Source organism: Rhamphochromis longiceps, linkage group LG13 (genome assembly GCF_057381845.1).
Source record: "Rhamphochromis longiceps isolate RC_006_pf linkage group LG13, R_longiceps_female_GT1.1, whole genome shotgun sequence".
NCBI classification, from domain to species: Eukaryota; Metazoa; Chordata; class Actinopteri; order Cichliformes; family Cichlidae; genus Rhamphochromis; species Rhamphochromis longiceps.
In genome coordinates, this window is record NC_140569.1 from 27,032,942 (window position 1) to 27,052,661 (window position 19,720).

Here is a 19,720-nt window from a genome sequence, read left to right on the forward strand (position 1 = left end):
ATGAAACATTGTTATGCAATATCTAAAATAAGCACAGGGCAGTGCGATTTGGAATGCAATCTGTGCTCACATTTAGATTACACCAAATCCCACTTATATAGGTTTAGAGAGGATTATAAAAGTCATTTTAATTCAAATACGTTTAATCTTGTATTTTTTCTCCACAACATAATTAAATTAGTGAACATATTCTCTTGATTTAGTTTACTGAAACCTGAACATTTACTGTCACCATCCTCCCGTCTGTTCTGTGCTGGATATCAAGTGCAGTTGATTTCACTGATTGCACAACAACACATCTATAGTTAGGCTTTTTTTAACAGGTTTAAAAAAGAATAGGAACACTTTTTAGACAAAGAATTGGAAAACTAATGTAAAAATGTGTGAAACAATATTTGTCTGAAAAAATAATATCACAAGAGAGTTACTTCATCCATGCCTGAAGTGGATTTTCTGCAGAAATACCTGCAGTTATTTGAAATGAAGCGATCATAAATATAGGGCTGACAGTTCTCAGATCACAGCTACAAACATTCTACAGCCACAGTCACAGTGCAACATATCAGGAGCCCACATCTCTTTTCAATTGACTGCTAAGATCTCGATGATATTTATGTATTTGTACTATCTGTACTGTCTTTTGAACGCAGTTGTGGCAAATACATAAACTAAACATGCAATATGATAGAGAATATATTTCTTAGAGCTTCACTTTTTTATCCCTCAGTGTGTGTAAAGTGTATGAGCTCATAAATCTTGAGGAGGATCAGTTGCTGTTGAGCATTAAAATGTAACTGTTTTTTTATTTTTCCTCTTTGTTTGTGTGTAATGTCCCAATGTGATCCCTGTTTAATCTGTAAGTGGACTCTCATTAAAACTAAACCACGCTTTTAACAATATTACATCAAATTTACTGAATACGTGTTAGCTCAGTACAGTGTGAGCGTTTGTAATGCTTAGCTAGCTAGGTGACACTGGATTATAGAAACAGCAGAGCCATTTGAAGGCTTAACACTCTGTCTCACACTGAGCTTTAAAACTCTAACAGAATTATTTTACCCAACTAAAAAACTTTTTTACTGTGTCATAGAACTAATTTAGCACGCTGCATCTCATCAACAATTAGAAAGCTAATGTTAGCATGCTAATGTTAGCACCTTGTCACTTGACAACCATCTTGAAACCCCTCGGGGTTATTGGCATTTTTTTGAAGCAATATCTTAAAGATCGATTATAAATATATTGATCAATCATAGAATATATGTATATATGCACCACATCTCCTCCTTAACAGTTTGGCCTATCTGAACAGAAGTTTGCATGATCATCACAGAGATTATTAACATCTTTTTTTTTTTTTAAGATTTATTATATATCCCAAATCGTTTGATTTTAGTATGTATTATATTCATCTTATCATCCTCCCACGAATTTGGTGTTATATTTGCCGTTTGTTGCAAAAGTCATACTCAACCCATATCACTCATGTAGCTTAAAGATCATCAAATTTTCTGACCGCCACAGAATTTTGTTTGAGTTGCCACTAAATGCAATATGAAGAATTAGAAATAAAGTCCTTAAATATCACAGAGAAACAGCTAAACAAACAACAATTCATTCAAGTAAAGTCGAAGACTTTTTGGACGATCATCAGGCCTGCACAGACCCTACAGCAAGTACTGCTAAACCTTAGGTTAAACTTCAATTTCAAAATGTTTTGTGGATGTTGGCAATCATTACTGTGTTATATACAGAATAATATAAATTAATTACAATGGAGGCAGCAGTTTGAGGTTAAATAATGACCCTGTGGGTAACTGACAGCCTGGATGTGAATCCAGTAGGGTACAATGTGTATTACAATTGGGACTGTGAATTATTGACCAGTAATAATGGTCATTTTTACTGGCCATACCAACATTATGACATTCCATGTAAACGTCACAACCAAGGTTTACAGATGAATTTTAGTTGTCTTTAAAACTGAACAAGTTTCTCTTTAGCCTGACTATGTAGCTTGCGGGGAAAATAAACAATACACATATGTATTTATTATCACAATATGAAGTAGTATAATTAAAGACAATAAGCAAAATGAAATAACTTAACCAGGCATGTCTGTGCCGCTCAGACACTGACAGAAATAATTAACAGTTATTACTTTACTTTTACATTACTTTTTATAAAAATAATGGACTAACACAAACATTTTGAGATAAAACTACTGACATTTTTGATACAAAATGCCTGGTACAGGGATACTGAATGACAGTTCAGGATCTCTTTAATGCCTTCTTGCCAGTATCCACTTTGCTTGTTTGAGTTTTGCTTTTGGCTAGCGCATGGAGACAAGGAGTCACTTTCACACTATACCATTCAGATGTGGGTGGACCTAAAAGTGCACCGATAAGATCCATTCTCAGCAGTGTAAGCTACTCCCTATTGGTCCTTTAAATCTTCACAGTACTGTATCTTTCTGAGGAATGCCTCAAGCCAAGATAGCACTTAATTAACCAGCTGCTGACAGTCTCATGTTTCATGTTGCAACCATGAGTCATTCTTTGACTGTGAAGTCAAGTGATAACCTCAAGGACTACAAATGAAGCTGATGCTGAAGTGCCAATAAGTTCTTCTAATCCTCTAATAGCCATTTCAAATGCTCTATCTGACATCACTTTTAGTTTCTGGTATTAGTTATTCTATTAGACTGTGTGCAGTTGATACAGTTGGCCTGTTGCACTAGTACAGCATCTGGATTTATGTTGTTAACCAAGGTTTCTAGCATCATCATAGCTTCAGGTGATAAAAAACACATTTTATGGTTTCAATAAAAGTCCAAAACCAGTTGACAATGTCATAGCAGCTACATAAAAATGTTATATAGAGTCTAAGGTGAATAACGATTCTCACAAACAGTCAACTGTGACAGGTGCTCTATGTTGTTAAGCTAAGTAAATCAAAAGACATGTTATTTTCTGTGTCTTTGTGTAGTTAAAGCAGCAGCTGGACTCCCCTGGCATCATTGTTGCTGAAGTTTGCAGGAACTGGCTAAATTTGGCCCCGGTGGTTTGATTGTTTAAAGCACACCTTTTCCATCTGCTGCCCTCAGGGAGAAGGTACAGGTCTATACAGGCCAGAACATCCAGACTGGCCAACAGCCTGTATCCACAGGCTGTGAGGCTCCTGAACTCTCTGCCCCCCTCTCACGGACAATAACCATATCCAACTTCTTAATAGCAATGAACTGGTCTGCATTGGTGCATCATATCTTTATTCTCTTCCCCCTCCTGCCCCCCCCCCCCCCCCCCCCCCTTTCTTAAATAGATAACTATCATATCTGATATCATATCTCACAGTACAATAATATTGAATGGGTTGCATTGTTGTATTTTGTCATGTTTCTCAGGTCTTTGTCTGAATTTCTACGAACATTATTGCTAAGGATTGTCTTATTGCATTGGAGTCACACTGGGTTAAATATGTACACTTGGGTTTTAAGGGGTATTTATTATTTTCTTCTTTTTTTTTTGGGTTGTATGGAAGCCCCAAACGCAATTTCATTGTTCTTGACAATGACAATAAATAAATAAATACTAAAAAAAAAAATACTAAATACACAGGCTGTAAACAGTCATATACAGGAGACTTTTGAACAGCTAGAAAGGTGAGAGGTTGGTGACAAGAAAACTCATGAAACATGGCACGGCGAAATAAAGTGTGACCTTCAGAAATACAACTGGCTTGAAATAAAAACGATGAGGAGGTGGCAACACTTTTGAAAGAAGTTGCTATGAAAGAGAAAAGTCAAACTGAAGACAAAAATAAAATCCTTGAAAACATTATGAAAATATCTTTAGAAAAAACTTTTTTACTTGTTGTTTCATTGGTGACACTTGACTGTTTTCTTCTCTGTTGATTACAGTCAGATAATTAATCACATTACCTGAAATGTAACCTGATTTAAGGCCAGTTACATACTGATAACTATGTGACTTGACAAGTAAATTAAAATCTACTAGCTTCTTCTCCCTCTGGTTTTCTCAAAAATGCTTTACAACTAAATGTACGGCAGCTAGGACTAGGATTTGTTTGTGCTGTGTGAACGCATTTGGGCTCATTTCAGTTTAAATGACAAATCTTTCTTGTTAAACTCCTTTAGTCGTTGCGATTGTCTTTCCAAATTTAAAACTCAGTTTTCAGCCAAACAACATGAATCACAGCAATGTGTTGCAACGTGCGCCTGGGAGTAAGCAGTCCTCACACTCATCTCCCTTTACTGCTGTCTTGTGAACAGAGACGTGGAGAAACAAGAACCTTTGTCTGCCTACCCTGAGGGAGCAGATACAACTTCACAGCTAAAGAATGACTTGATTCTGAGAGGAGCTTGCTCTTTATTTTGGTTTGTCTATTTTTCTAACTTCTTCCTGTTTGCTAACCAATTTTCTAACCACAGACTTCTACTGTTTTGGTCAAAACCAGTTAGACATTAGTCTCACCTCCATTCTGAAAGAGTTATTCTGTGCTGTTGTGCGGCACCCAGCAAAATCAGGTGTGTGTGTTATCACACATGAACAACACCCATCTGAAAAATGTTTGTCCTGAACTCTCTGTACTGAAACTGTGGGGGCTGCTTTCCTGTTGGATTACTATAAAATATGTTTCCTTGTGATTCTTTCTGAAATCCAGTCAAGGAGCTCCCTGCACAAGAAAGCCCAACAGCGTCTCTTCTTTCTGAGAAGACTGAGAAAGGCCCGGCTTCCACCACCGATCCTGACCACCTTCTATAGAGGAACTATTGAGAGCATCCTGAGCGGCTGCATCACTGTCTGGTTTGGGAGCTGTGCCATATCAGACCGCAAGACCCTACAGCGGATAGTGGGAACAGCAGAGAAGATCATCGGGGTCTCTCTACCCTCTATTGAGGACATCTACACCACACGCTGCATTCGCAAAGCCACCAGCATTGTGGCTGATCGGACACACCCCTCTCACACACTCTTTACACTCCTGCCATCTGGAAAAAGGTACCGAAGCATTCGGGCACGCACATCCAGACTGTGCAACAGCTTTTTTCCACAAGCCATCCGTCTCCTCAGCAAAAAGGGACTGACTGATAAACACGCACACACACACACATACACTAACATTATCACTCAGCTTAACTCAAATACCTCAAAACATTGAGACTGGACTGACTAACCAACACAAAGCGCAAACACACTGACCTACACCACCAAACCATCGCACACACCAACCTGTAAATGCTCTTTTGCACAATATTATTACTAGATATATTATATATTATTATTTTTTTTGCACTAACTTGTCTTGTAGCACCTTGGTTCCTGGAGGAACGTTGTTTCGCCTCACTGTGTATTTTTAAACTGTATATGGTTGAAGTGACAATAAAGTTGAACTTGGAACTTGGACAGGAGGCTTTTGCAGCATGGGGTTGTGAAATCACAGTGGTGTTTCTGTTTATAATACACTCTTATTATCCTTGTAGTGTAGTTAAGGACGTAGCCACTTACTTTATCAGATTGCAGTATATTACACATGTCATACACTCACTGGCTGCTTCATCAGGTACACCTGTTTAGCTGCTTGTTAATACAAATATCTAATTAGAATTAGTCATGTGGATGTGGTTGAGACAACCTGGTTAAATTCAAATGGTAATTTACACGACTTTAAATGTGGCATAGTTGTTGAAGCCATCTCAGGGTTTACAGAGAAAGATCTGAAAAGAGAAAATATCAAGTGACCTGCAGCTCTCTGGGGTCTCTGGCTCTTTGATACTAGATCTTAGGAATGGCCAGACTGCTTCAAGCTGACAGGAACGCAATAGTAACTCGAATTCTCACTTGTTAAAATCAGGATATGTTGAAAAGCATCTTTGAATGCACAACATGAACTTTGTAGCAGATGCGCTACAGCAGCAGAAAACCACACTGGGTGCTAATCTTTTCAGCTAAGAACAGGAAACTGAGACTACACATGGGCTAACCAAGATTGTACAAGACTGGAGAAAATGTTGTTTTCAGGTTTCAATTTGTGGTGCAACATTTAGATGGTTGGGTCAGATTTGACATAAAAAGAAATAAAAACATGGATCTACCGGGCCAACAAGCTGCTGGTTGCTCCATAGACACCCTGTTGCAATCCAGTAGAGAGGGAGATTTGCATCATGCATATGCAGCTGAGAAATCTGTGTGATAGTGTTATATCAATACGCATCAAAATCCCTGAGGAATGATTCCATCATGTAGTTGGATCAATCTATGAATCTATGTAAAATTAAGGCAGTTCTGAAAGCAAAAGAGAGTCCAACCTGGTAGCAAAATGTACCTAATAAAGTGGCCGGTAAGTATATGCAACATGCAGTAGGCAGTAGTATAACATGTAGAAGGATGAAGCCCTTCTTATGCAGATAAAACTCTGCTGTAAAAGACTCTTTTTATGCACATTATTTCTTCACTATCCAAATTATTGAATCCTGGTGTTTCAATCACTTCTATGTTCACAGATGTATGAAATCAAGCACCTAGTGATGCAGACTGCTTCTGCGAGTATTTGTGAAAGAATGGGTCACTCTCAGCTGCTTAGTGAATTCCTGTGTGGATGTACAACAAGTCCACTCGTGAAAGTTCCTCACTACTAAATATTCCACAGTCAACTGTTAGTGGTGTTATAACAAAGTGAAGTGATTGGGAAAGACAGCAAGTCAGCCATGAAGTGGTGGACAATGTAAAATCTCAGAGCAGGGTCAACAGATGCCCAGGAGCAGAGTGTGCAGATGTCGCTAACTTGCTGCAGAGTCAGTCGCTACAGACCTCCAAGCTTCATGTAAGCTTCAGATGAGCTCAAAAACAGTGCGTAGAGAACTTCATGGGCTTCACTGGTCAAGCAGCATGCATCTAAGCCTTACATCACCAAGAGCAATGCAAACTTTGGGTGCAGTGGTGTAAAGCATGCCACCACTGGACTCTAGGGCAGTGGACACATGTTCTCTGGAGTGATGGAACAGGCTACCCCACTGGTAATCCAATGAACGAGTCTGGATTTGTTAGCAATTTCATGCTCCCAACTATATGGGAACAGTTTGAGGATGACCCTCTTCCTGTTCCAACATGACTGCACACCAGTCCATAAAGCAAAGTCCATAAAGATATGGATGAGATGGTTTGGTGTGGAAGAACGTGACTGGCCTGCACAGAGTCCAGACCTCAAGTCAATGGAACACCTTTCGAATGAATTAGAGCATATAATCACTGTGAAGGCAGACAAATACTTTTTTTTGCATTTACTGTTTAACTTGTTTCTATTTCTATTCTGTTTTTCCATGACATATGTTCCTAAAAAACAAAAACAAAAAATGACAAAAATGACAGACTGACCGAACAAATAAACAAAGCCCAGTGGAAGAGTCTTTGGTTTAATGCCTGCTAGTGAGGTTGCTGACTTTTTTTTAGGCTCAACTCAAAATCTCAGACTTCAAAAGTGTTGATAGATTTGCTTTCACAATGTGCAACTTCCAATCCCAGAATTTCTGATTTAAAGAAGATTTGGGAGAATACCAGGCAATGTCAGACTTTATGTAAACAAACCATGTACCTGTTAGTCTGGTTAATTCATTAGTGGTGATATGTCTACTGCTGCTTTGAAATTTTACTACAGAAAAGTACAATAGGTCATTTAACTAACCTTTACTGCCCTTTCTTGAAATGACAAGGCCACGCACCAAACACATAAAAGAAAAAAGGTGTGTGAGTTAGTTGCAGCTTTTATGCCAAAATATGGGAGGATATAATCTGAGTAAGATAAAACAGAGTTGTGAACTTCTGGTGAACTTACATGCACAGATTAGTAGAGGAAGCAACATATACAAAGCAAGAAGACTACGTCACTTTATGTCCTCCTCCACAGGAAGCTTTCTGCAGCCCACAGCCTAGATCGGAAATTCTATTTTTGTAGGTTTGCCACATCACGACAGGCAGGAAGACATGCTTCAGAGGTTTATTTGGAAGCGTTGTTTCAGTCAGGCTTGACCACATTGTTTTATAACAGGAACTTGCTGAAATTAGGGTTTTCTTTAAAGACCCGGGAGTTAATAAATAAAAACGTGGAAGTGGAAGGAAACCAAATTGGTTTAGAGTTTATCTAAGCAACAAGAGAGTGGTTTTACATCTTAAGTCTAGAGCTTAACAACTGTAGTTGCATTTTAACCACATAATTGTATAATTTTAGAGGCAGTCTAACGCACACTCAGTTGAATAGCTGGCTGACGTGTTTAGGATATTACTCGGTCAACTGTCTGATAAAGATGATTTTATAGCTCACAAGAGAGAATACACAATAGATGTAAAGCTGAAGAGAAAAGCAGCATAAGAAATGTGGCACACACTGCCCTCTGCAGACTGTGGGTTGTCTTTTCAAAAAATGTCCTTAATGTACATATCCAACATATTGTAAAAGGTGTGAAACACAATGTAAGCATAACAGATGTAGACATAAAACAAATGCTCTCATTCACAGCTTGTCTTTTCCTTTTAGCTGCCACCAGGATGCTGTGTCAAACAAACAAATGTTAAACAAATGACAACGGAGTAGGGAAGGCACACATGTACCAGGGATGTTATAGATCTGACTCTGATTTTGCAAAATTAAAACATGGAAAATTTCTGTATTGGATCGCAACACACTTGTCTTGTTAATTGATTATTTTGATCCTACACAACATGTAACACCCACTCAGACATTTCATCAGTATGCGCTCTCATACTGAGCCAAAAGTGTCACTTAATATTCTCTTTTTACTACATTAAGCGAGCCATTTTTAAACTCTGTTTTTGCTCATCTTAAGTAATTTCAATTGTTTTGGTGTCAGACTGATTTTTAACTTTAACACATTTATTTGGTTGTATTCTGCTTCACTTATTAAATCTATTGGTTATGTGTAAGTTAAAAATTTCTTCTGACTGAATGACTAAAATTTAGCATGGAGCAGTCAGCTGCTAGGGACAATCAGTACAATTAAGATAAAGCCACTTGACAATGACCTATAAATTATTCATTAACCTCTGTTGTTACGGACATCTTAGCAGAGAATCCGTTTTAAATAATTTTAGGCACTTTGTTACTTGAAACCTGTTACAAATTTGTTCCAATCTCTTTAGTTGAATCTTTGGAAAATGCCAAAGACACCACAGTCTGATAGACATAAATAGAATTTTTGCAGGAACAAGATGATTCTCAAAGAGCTATTACAGGACCTGACACAGGACCTTCTGTTCATCCATCCACTGCTCACTGAAACCTCATCAGAAGCTTCATCAGGAGAACCGTCACCATGTTTCTCTTCTTAAGAAATGCCAAGGTATACAAAATTACACAAGAACTGCGCTGAGAACCAGTGTAAATACAAAACAGACTTATGGAGTGATCAATCTAGATTTGAAATTTTCCAATCAAATTAGGGTCATACATACAGAAGATGTCAGGAGAGATACAATAGTGAGTGTCTACAGCCGTAAAACATAGTGGCAGCTGTGTCATGGTTTCAGACTGCATTTGAACCAGTCTGTTGGGGAGAAAAGTACCATCAGATTATAATCTATTTCAGTACCATCTGGAAATCATCTGATTGCCAACCGCTTCAATTTTTAGTACAACAATGATCCCCAAACAGTGCCAATACAATAAAAGCAATGCAACACCATCAACCATTGATGGGCCTCCTTAGAGCCCAGATTATTATAGCAGACAAAGAACAGAATAAAAGCCAACACCCAAAGAAGAGCTCCTTCCAGAAGTGTGGAGAACTATTCCAAAAGAAATCACGAGGAGAACTCAGAATGTGTTGAAGAATAAAGCTGGTCATATTTTTGTAGCAAAGTCAGAAATGAGTTTTTCCTAGATGATTACTACACCACATGTTGAACGTTAAATCAGAGAATCAGAAGTGATGGTAAGTTGCAGTCATGCAAGCAGCAGTTATACTTAATGATACATATTGCAACAAATCCACTGGACTAGAATCACAGTTTAACACAGGTTTATATTTTATTTAAAACAGTCATTGTAGAATGCACTCTGTCCTCCATCCACATGAGAACATTTACTCTGCTAATACTGTACGTTGTGACATCTAGGGGGTATATTATTTCCTTGTCTTACAAATGACATTCATCCAAACAAACAAAAATAGTTTTTGTGGAAAAAACCCACAAAGCTACAGAAACATTAACTCTCACGTCAACTACAAAACAATGTCAATCCCCTTTTGTTACTGCAGTTTTAACTTATACTAATAGTCACAATGGCTAAAGGCACAAAGTAACTGTACATATAGTATTTCTGAAATACTTTGGCTTAACTGAATACGAGACTTTTGGTCTGTAACGCAGTAACAGTGACAGTGGATACAGGGTGCAAACTGTGCCAAGAGGCAATTCACAACTACATTCTTACCTGAACCATCTTGAAAAACAAATAAGAAAACTACAGCAGACTTGGCATATTGCACATTGTGTACTGTGATTCAAAGTGCTGCACCAATCTCATCAAGACTCTTCAAATTAAAAACAAGATTTTTTTCTTTTCTTTTTTCCTCCCTCTTCGTCTTGTTCTGATCCGGTGAAATCGATGGCAGTATCTTAACTCTACCTCTTCCAAAATGACTAAACCTTGGAAATCCATCATCTGTCAAAGCACGGAGCAGCGCAAGTATAGTGCATGCTGACTTGGAATGCCCTGTTGGGAATGTTAGACTTTGGGTCCAGCGACGTGGAGATGGTTTGGGTGTTGATGCTCTGGGGGCCGTTGGCAGTGGAGTGGCTGAGGTAGGAGGCAGGCAGGTGGTTAGGGGCTGTGACTGGCTGTGGAGCTTGCTGGGGGTACTGCGCATTTGTTCGGTTGAGGTACTGAGCTGAGGTGTGGTAAGCTGTCTGACCCTGCTGCTGCTGCTGGTTGGGCTGCTGACACTTTTGCTTGTTGGCCTCTTTGACGTCACTGTCATGTGCACTGTGGAAAGAAGGGGCAAAGAGTTGCACTGTTGATTAGCAAAAAGAGTCAATGCTGCACACCGAGTGCTGATGTAAATCTCTTGTATGTGTAAGGTGTGTGCTTCTGTTGTGCTTTGGCTTCTTTTGTTCTGCTGTGCCATTGTGAGGCATCAGTGTCAAAACACTCAAACCTGAAACGCAGCACCTAACTGTCCCAAGTCATTTTAATCAACCGTGTTGAGCGTTCACTTTCATATTCAGCACATATACAAGTCAACTTTGTGCAAGGTTATTGTTAGATACGCACATGAGTAGTTTCTCTGTACACGGGATTAGGTTCTCCCATGCGTAGCCTGTGAGGCGCTGCAGTCGCGGTGGCCATGTAGGTGACAGGTGAAGGATCAGGCGTGAGGCGGCCACACACGCAGCAGCCACCAGTGAAGGTGCAAAACACAAAAAGACATGATCTGAGGAGAAAAAAAAAAAAGCACCCCAGATTTAACACCCCAAAAACCCCAATCCTCATTTTTACATTTTTTTCTTCATGAAAACAGACATTATGTCCAAAATGAATTTAAAAACTGAGATCTGCTACAGTAGCTGCATTATGGCTTAACAGGAACTACACTAGTTTGCTAAACCATCGGGCATCGATGCTACTTTCACAGACATTTCAAAAGACAAACAGATAAAGACCTAAAATATCTGTGCTAAGCTAAATACTGCGATAGCCAGCATTTGCTAGCTTTAGCTATTGCTAGGACTGAATGTATTTTCTCAGTAACCCATTTATAACTTAAAATGCCAGACTGAAAATTTTAAATATACATAGAACCAACATGCTATAAAGTAAATTTCTTATTCAAATCATCTAAATTAGCATGTAGAATCTAATTATGATAGATAAGATAAAACTAGCTAAATTGTTGATAATGCTAGATAGCCTTAGAAAGTAGAATTTAGACTGCCATTACTGCAGCTGTTATACTGTATTATTTTAGGATTCAATTAATTTTAGAAGGATAAACACAAAGAACAGTTATTTTCTCACTAGTCATGAATGACAATTAAAGTACATCTTCTCTTTAAAAAACTGGCCAAGCAAACTCAAAGATCAACTTTTGTGGGTGGACACTGTTATTTTCCACTTACATTTCCTTATTATTCTGAATGTGTAGGTATAAATGTTTTATTTAAAAAAAGCAGTTAGTGGAATTTTTTTAAAAAGGTAATATGGAAAGAAATGAGAAAGCAAACCTGTGATAAATAATTTAATTTAACTTTCCCTCAATGTTACAAGACAACATTAAAAAAAAATGTTAACTTTAAGTTTGAGATTTTAGTGCTATAAAAATGTTTGATTCATGCTAAAATATTGATAAAACCTCAAAGTGTTTTTGCCCAAGCCTGCTAGGAGTACTGCACATTTGTCCAGTGTAGGTGCTGAGTTGGGGTGTGGTAAACAGTGGTAAATGTTTTTGAGCTGTTGTGGCTTGGGATGTGGCGTAATTGTTGGAATTGGTTCCAGACACACTGCACTGAATATTTTGGAAAATGCTGATGTACTGGGATTTTCACATGTGACCATCTCTAAGAGGCACCAGTAACTCAAATAACCACTTGATACAACGAAGGCATGCAGAAGAGCATCTGAATGCAGAACACATTGAAACTGGAAACAGATGGACTACAGCAGCAGAAGACCCCACCGGGTGCCACTCCTGCTAACTGAGAACAGGAAACCAAGGCGAAGACTGAGAAAACATTCCCTTGGTTTAATGACACTCAGTTGTTGTTGCGGTGGTGATTTAATGGTGTTGCAGATATGTTCTTGGTGCAATTTGGTGCCCTTATTACTAATTTAGCATTGTTTTGCCTACCTGAGTACAGTTGCTGACTGTACCCATGCCTTTATGGCTGCTCCCAGCTGGAACAAAAGCACGTAACAAACTGGTTTCTTGGACACGACAGTGAATTTATGGTACTTATACGACCTCCACAGTCACCAGATCTAAGTGAATTAGAACACCTTAGGAATGTGGTGGAACAGGAGATTTGCACCATGGAGTAACACTGTGATGCTATCATATCAACATATCAACAACCAAAATCTCGGAGGATTGTTTTCAGCACCATGTTGAAAGCGCCATAAAGATTTGTGGCAGTTCTGAAGCCATATAATCCTACATATGAAACAATGTAGGAGTGAATTCACCAAAAAGGACTTTAAACTAAACTTCCACTAAAAAAAGAAGAAGAATAAACTCTTGCTTTAAAACGATGTAAAGTTATACATTGGTATTTACATGTTAAACCCTAATGTTTAAGGTTAGATATTTAATCTAACATCCTCTGCAATACAATATTTCAAAAATATTATTAGTAATTTGTTCTTTAATATCAGTTGAAATACCAGTGACGTCCCACTGATCATCAGCAATGATGATCAGTGCTGTTTGAGTATTAACAGACGGTGCAAAACTGATAATCAACGTTGATTCAATTTAATGTAGGTTGACAGACGAATAGTGATTTAACTGTTTCAACTACTGTTTGCTATCTGGATAGGCTCTGAGGAGCTTCTGATAACTGGAAAATCAACGTTATCAGCTCCACTAGAAACTGATAATACTGATAAGCAAGACTGCACTGCACAAATACATCCAAAATGCATGGTACCTTGCAAGGAAACCTCAAGAAAGTAATCCACATATTTGGCCATGTATAGTTTAGTCTTTTCCAGGCATGTCATAGGCCAGCCATCATGCAGATCACCCTCATGGACCGCAATAGAGAGGTAGTAGTCTGTAAAATGGGCCGACGTAGGGAGGTACAGGTTCCACTGGAAAGTTTCCAACAGGAGCAGCTCCATATGCAGTAAACCCTGCTTGGTCAGGACCAGGTTCATGGAGCTCATGCAACCCAGGTTGTTTAGTGTTTCCAGCTTTGGCACCCGGTCCTCCCTTTCCTCAAACTTACCTGTAAGCAAAGAACAATCACCCAATCTGTCACACCAGTGTGGACACTTACTAGTTAGATGTGTTGAAAAGTGAAGTCAGCTGCACACTTACTGGCCAGAAGAAGACACGAGAGCGAGACCATGTGAAGCTGCTGCACCGTGACGTCATAGCGGTCCATGAAGAGGTCCAGCAGGTAGACGGCCAGGTGCCTGGCCGTAGGACAGAGCCTGAAGCGGTTGCTGACAATGGCTATGAGGTCTGCGAAGTATCGCCTCAAATTGAGCTGAGGGGACTGACCTTTGAAGGAAGGTAACTTGAGCTCCTATGGGACAACGTGTTTTGAGATTTCAAAAAGACACATCTTTCATTGTAACTGAACTAGACTTTAGGTTTATTCTGCTGTAGTCCTATGAGATTACTCAAGCAGCAAGCAATTTAAAGCGAGCAAAGACAAGTTCATGCCTATTAAAATAAGGAATCAATATCGTTTTCAAGAGTAACTCAGATTTCACTATTTACAGTTTTGCACTGCTATTTCAACATCAAAATGTAAAACAGCACGACAGAAGAAGTTACTGATGAATGTGAAGGATGACACTACAGGTAACCTTTCTCATAGTTTTTGCATCATTTTTAGCAGCCACCACATAAATGACCCGGTGTGACTCACTTTGTATCGCAGCGCCTGGTATATATCTGCAGCAAGTTGTCCTTTCCACCATTGGTCCTCCAGCTCCATTTAATACAGTGCTTTGGAAACCTGGCAAAGACAAAACATTGGAATGGCAGTTAATCAACTAAAACGTGTCTCAGAAAGAGCACAGGAAAAAAAAAAAAAGCCGCACAATGACACTAAATCTCCAAACACACAGCCATGTCACTTTTCACGATAGCGGATCAGAAGTGGGAACAGTGAAGTCAATCATCTTTCTCTTCTTTTTCTGAGGTGAGAATGTGAAAAGAAACGCGACTCCTGTCTAACCCGAAGCGGAGACTCACCCAGAGAGCACATGTAGTGAAATATTACGGGCAGTTTCACTGAAGAAAACTTCAATTCAAACTAGCCAAACAAGCTCTGCTCGCACTCATTGTTGTAGCTGCTGAGAGTCGGCAACACGAGTCCAAACACTACTGGTGCGTTCAAGTGCTGTTCGAAAAGTTGCGACCCCTCGTGAACAACCAACCGAAAGACAGCCGGGAAAACTGGAGGTGAAATATTACAACCACTACACTACAACCAACCTAGTAGCCGATAAAGTGCAACAGATGTTTTCAATTGAAAGATGTGCATTGTAAAACATTTTGGTGCAACATCTAGCTGTTTAACACAGTTTACCTGTTAGATTTTGTTTTTGATTATCACTTGAAAGCATCATTCCATTGTCTTTACAAGTACTGCACAGGTTGCAACCAATTACAGATAAGCAACAACTGTCAACATCCAATCACTGCAAAGTCAGCTTAGCTGCTTTCCTATTGCAGCCAATGATCAATGAATGGGAATGGCAACATCTAATTTGTGCCCACATCCCAATATTGCAGTTCCTATAGGCTATCTATATTGAATTGTAAAATGTTAAAACGGGCCAAACACAGAAAGCTGGTAAAAGAACAGTTTTCTAGCAGTTTCATTTTTTGTACTGCCCACATTTTCAGATAAACAATAAAGATGCATGGGAAGTGATTAGCTCATCATGCATTGCTTTGAAGCTGACAGCTGGTCCAGCTTGCCAACAGCCAAAAAAGGCAGGTGCTTGGGGCCCAACACCAGAAGAGGTCCCCCAAGTGCTGACAAACTTTAACCTACAGCAGTGGCAACCAGTGCCCTTGAATTAAAAGCAAACAAAAACAAAATTGCAGAGACAGTCAAAGAGACTTGACCTCTTTAGGGGGGCCTGATGTGACTCCACTGACTCCCACTGCAAGCTGGTCACAAGGCAAGAGAGGTAACTTCTTGGTGGGCCATACCAGCGGGGTCTGGTTTACCCTACAGCATGGTGACACTGAAAGTTTGCAATTATACTCAGCACATTGGTCGTGTTGTGCACAAGCAGTGACGTCGCCACAACTCTTTACCATTTATATCAGTGCTGGAGCATGAGCACTCTGCAGTATTCTCCTGAACGATAGGTCTTGGCACAAAAACTCTACTTAAGTACTGGTATAAAAGAGGGGAAGAAGTTAAACTACCCTAACAACAACAGCAGAAGACACTTCACAAATGAAGAGTAGTTAAACAATGAAGAAAAAAGGGAAGGTGGAGAAAACCGGCAAGACAGTTGTGAGTGGAGATAATGAACATAATGATGGTTAAATATAATGTGAAATAATTAATGCTGCTAGTCTAGCCTGAACAGTAGGGAGAGACACTTGAATAAAGTCAATTTTTGCCTAGGACCCCTACAGATTCTAGCATCACCACTGTTTACTGTCAGGTCATAAGTCCATCAGTAGTATCCTGTGTCATTTACAGCAGCTTCAGTTGCTCACAAGTTGTTTGAGAACCCACCCACTTCTTGTCACTAACCTTTTTCTTATTCGTGTTCTCATAAATGTTTGACATGGGTTTACTTTTTCTGTTCTCAATTATTATATTATATTATATTATATTATATTAGTTTTAGAGAAACTCATATCTGTCTTGTTTGTCTTGCTGTCTCACAGTAGTGCTGAGTCACTGTAACCATTCCTTCTAACCAGGTTGTTGGTTTCTAGGCTAGATGATACTGGTTTGTTCCTTTCTCTCATGAAAGTGAAAATATCAAGTGAAAGTAAAAACTAAAATAGTGGGCCAATCCATCAGTGCAGCACATTCAATGAATGAAATATGGTGAAAATCTACTAAAAAGAAAATGCTCATTGAATTTACATGTGCGTCACGTGTGTTTGTGTACACAGCTGTGATAACAAATGTGAAAGTGATTCTTTTCTTTGTGGCTACATTTACCTAACTGAGTTTTATCTACTCCCAGGAGAGTGTGATGACCTTTAAAACTTACAATAGAAGAATAATTGTTTTTCCAATATACATGTAAAAAAAATCCCTGTGCAGGCAAAGTAATTCAATCAGTCACTTTTTGTAATGCAACTCCAAAATGGGTCAGTTTGTCCCAGAGGCACAGGACCATTTAATTTAACTCAAATAGGTTAAAGTAACATCTGTTCCTCTATAACTTCAAGAGCAAGGGGAATTCTATGTAATGCACTTTTCCAGATTTTCCAGGTTAGCAGAAGAACCCATTTTAGTGATGATGGTGAGGGAAATTGATTTGATATATGTAAATGAGTGCATTCGGGAAGCAGTGCAGATTTTTAGCTGGGGCTACAGAGGAATGTTGACTATTTTGAGCCACCAATGCTGGGGACAAGTTTTATCAGGTGACAAAGGAAGATCAAAGAAGGGTCGACTCCCTGGTGGCTTCCCAGGGGCTGTGATAAGGATGCCGGTACGACTGACTGAGCCACACCTAGTCCTTATCTTGCAACAATGGATCAGTAACTTGAAGATAACATTTTAAAGGTTAACATTAACATCACTTAAGACAACCTTTTTAAATATTGTCTGGCGCATAACAACTTTACATTTTACAAGAAAACACCACACTGCTTCCGTGATGCATTTAAATAATGGAAAGAGCAGTCTGGGAGTGTGGCTGCATGCAGGGGGTGAGGGTTAAGAGGATTGGTAATGCTAACCACTCTGTGGTAGATATTGCTGAGGCGGTGGGAAGCCGTCTTTATAAAGGACTGAAACTGTCTGTCGGCGGAAACGAATGGTGTCCTGGGTGGAGGGAGCCAGTGGCTTTTTTCTTCTTCTTCTTTGTTGTGTCATGCAGCTCCTACTTGGAGTGCAGCTGACAGCTATTGTCCGGCTCAGTAGTGTGACCAAGCCACTGCAGAGTCATTCAAAAAGCACATGGAGAGAAATGGCAGATGATGTAAACAACCTTTAAGTTACTGATCCTATTTAAGGTTAGCATCATAAAGCTGTTTACTTCCTGGCATTGGTGTCTCAAAATAGGCAACATTCCTCTGGAGACCCAGCTAAAATCTGCAATGCTGCCCAGATGCATTCATTTAAACTCTGTTAGGGGGGCATTGTTCTGACAACTTTAAAATCTAAAAGTGATTTTTGTAAACTAATCATAAAGGACAGATGGCACAGTTTGTAATTAAAAATCCATGGATAGGGTCATGTCGGTGGTTTAGAAAGTGTGGGTCAGCTCTGAAGAGTCAGCATTCTACTGTCTCATACTTTTAATACTTAAAAAGTCAGTCAGTAAAAGATGGCATACTAATTTGTACCTACACAAAGTCACTTATTAAAATCCCTATAGTGATTATGTCCATTTACAATTCAAATTAGAGAGTCTTATTAAAGATTGCCGAAAGGTCACAAGTGCGAATGAATCTACAGCCCATTAAGTAGCTGCAATAAAGGGTGTCACATTTGCTCCACTCCAGGCCCAGTGGTCAAATTTTATAGCTGCTATTGAACTATACGAAGCCCTTCACTGTGTGTTAATTAAATTTGTGAAGTGCTCCACAAACCCAAAGGATATAGCAGGCAGAGTAGAGGCAACCTAAACTTTCACTTCTTCAGTGTTTTGCAGTATTATAGACTGCATTCAACGCTGTACCTGCCTGGAATAACAAATACAAACATATCCCTGCTTGAGTCTGACTGAGGCTATCACCAGTTCAGATCTTTTTGTGTTGATTGACTACCACAGGGTTTTACTTCTTATACAAAACAAAACCGAAAGAAACAAAACCATCAGATTATACTTACATTGTGTAACATTCATTGATTTTTTTTCAGTCACTGTTAATTGTATACACAGCACTTCATAGACATATAGACTGTCTACTGGATACTCAGTAGAAGTTAAAATCATGAATGAATCAATAATTATGATCCAGTAACACACTATATATGATCGAAGAGACCTAAATACTTAAATAAAAAATATAAAGACACAAATTTCCTACATAGTTTTTATTTTTGTAATAATCCTCACCTTGCTTTTGCTCCATCCAAAAAAATTGATGTAGCCATCAATCAATAATTCTTAAAGTCCCATTTTAAAGACTTGAGTTGAGCATTTTCACAATTACCAACTTTCTATGTTGAAACTGGATGTGAGGAACAAGGTGTGGATGCGACTGTGAAATTGAGGACATTGCATAACTGTTGTCTAACAACGTGTGGCTGTCGAATCATTCTAAAAATGCACAAAATAAAGTTCATTGTATTTTCACTGTATTTGACACAGTATCCAAAACCAAGAGCAATGCCCAAATTTTTCATTTTTTTGTTTCAAAAAGAAACATAAATGCAAAAGTTGGCAGCACACTTTGGGGGCAGAAATGTAAACAATCTTTAAAACTGAAATTTTGCTGTGAGTAGCCTGGGATTATTCCTCAATTCCCAGGGTGTCCTTGGTTTGAGTGATGTAAATGTCTTCATTGGATGGTGAGCGTGAAGGTGTGTGGAGATTAGGTTTTTTGTGACCATGTGGACCAATCTGTGAAGGTCCTATTTGGGGGCAGTTTAACAATTTGCTTCACTTTAATCCACTCCTGTAGAAAAATAACTCTAGAAATGTTCATGTTGGAAAGGACACGAACAGCTTCCTTAGAAGTTTACATTCACATAGAAACATATTGTATGAAAGCTCATAATAACATTTAAGACTACTCAGTGGAATTGTTACCGTCATACAAAAGCCAGCATGCGAGCTGTGGGCTGCAGTA

At 38.9% G+C, this 19,720-nt stretch overlaps 1 protein-coding gene across 2 annotated transcripts; it reads right to left on the reverse strand.

The window, feature by feature from the left end:
* Positions 1–10,037: 10,037 nt before the first annotated feature.
* Positions 10,038–15,118, reverse strand: ccnj (cyclin J). 2 transcript variants are annotated; one of them, XM_085428816.1, is made up of 6 exons: positions 14,963–15,118; positions 14,634–14,723; positions 14,075–14,285; positions 13,683–13,982; positions 11,311–11,470; positions 10,038–11,022 (listed from the first exon to the last, which is right to left on the reverse strand). In XM_085428816.1, exons 2-6 carry the CDS (start codon positions 14,700–14,702, stop codon positions 10,698–10,700), a joined length of 1,065 nt encoding a protein of 354 aa, XP_085284942.1. In that variant the 5' UTR covers positions 14,703–14,723; positions 14,963–15,118; the 3' UTR covers positions 10,038–10,697. The 2 variants fall into 2 exon arrangements, with proteins under 2 accessions (XP_085284942.1, XP_085284944.1); XM_085428818.1 differs by lacking the exon at positions 14,963–15,118 and adding an exon at positions 14,834–14,939.
* Between the last annotated feature and the right edge of the window lie 4,602 nt (positions 15,119–19,720).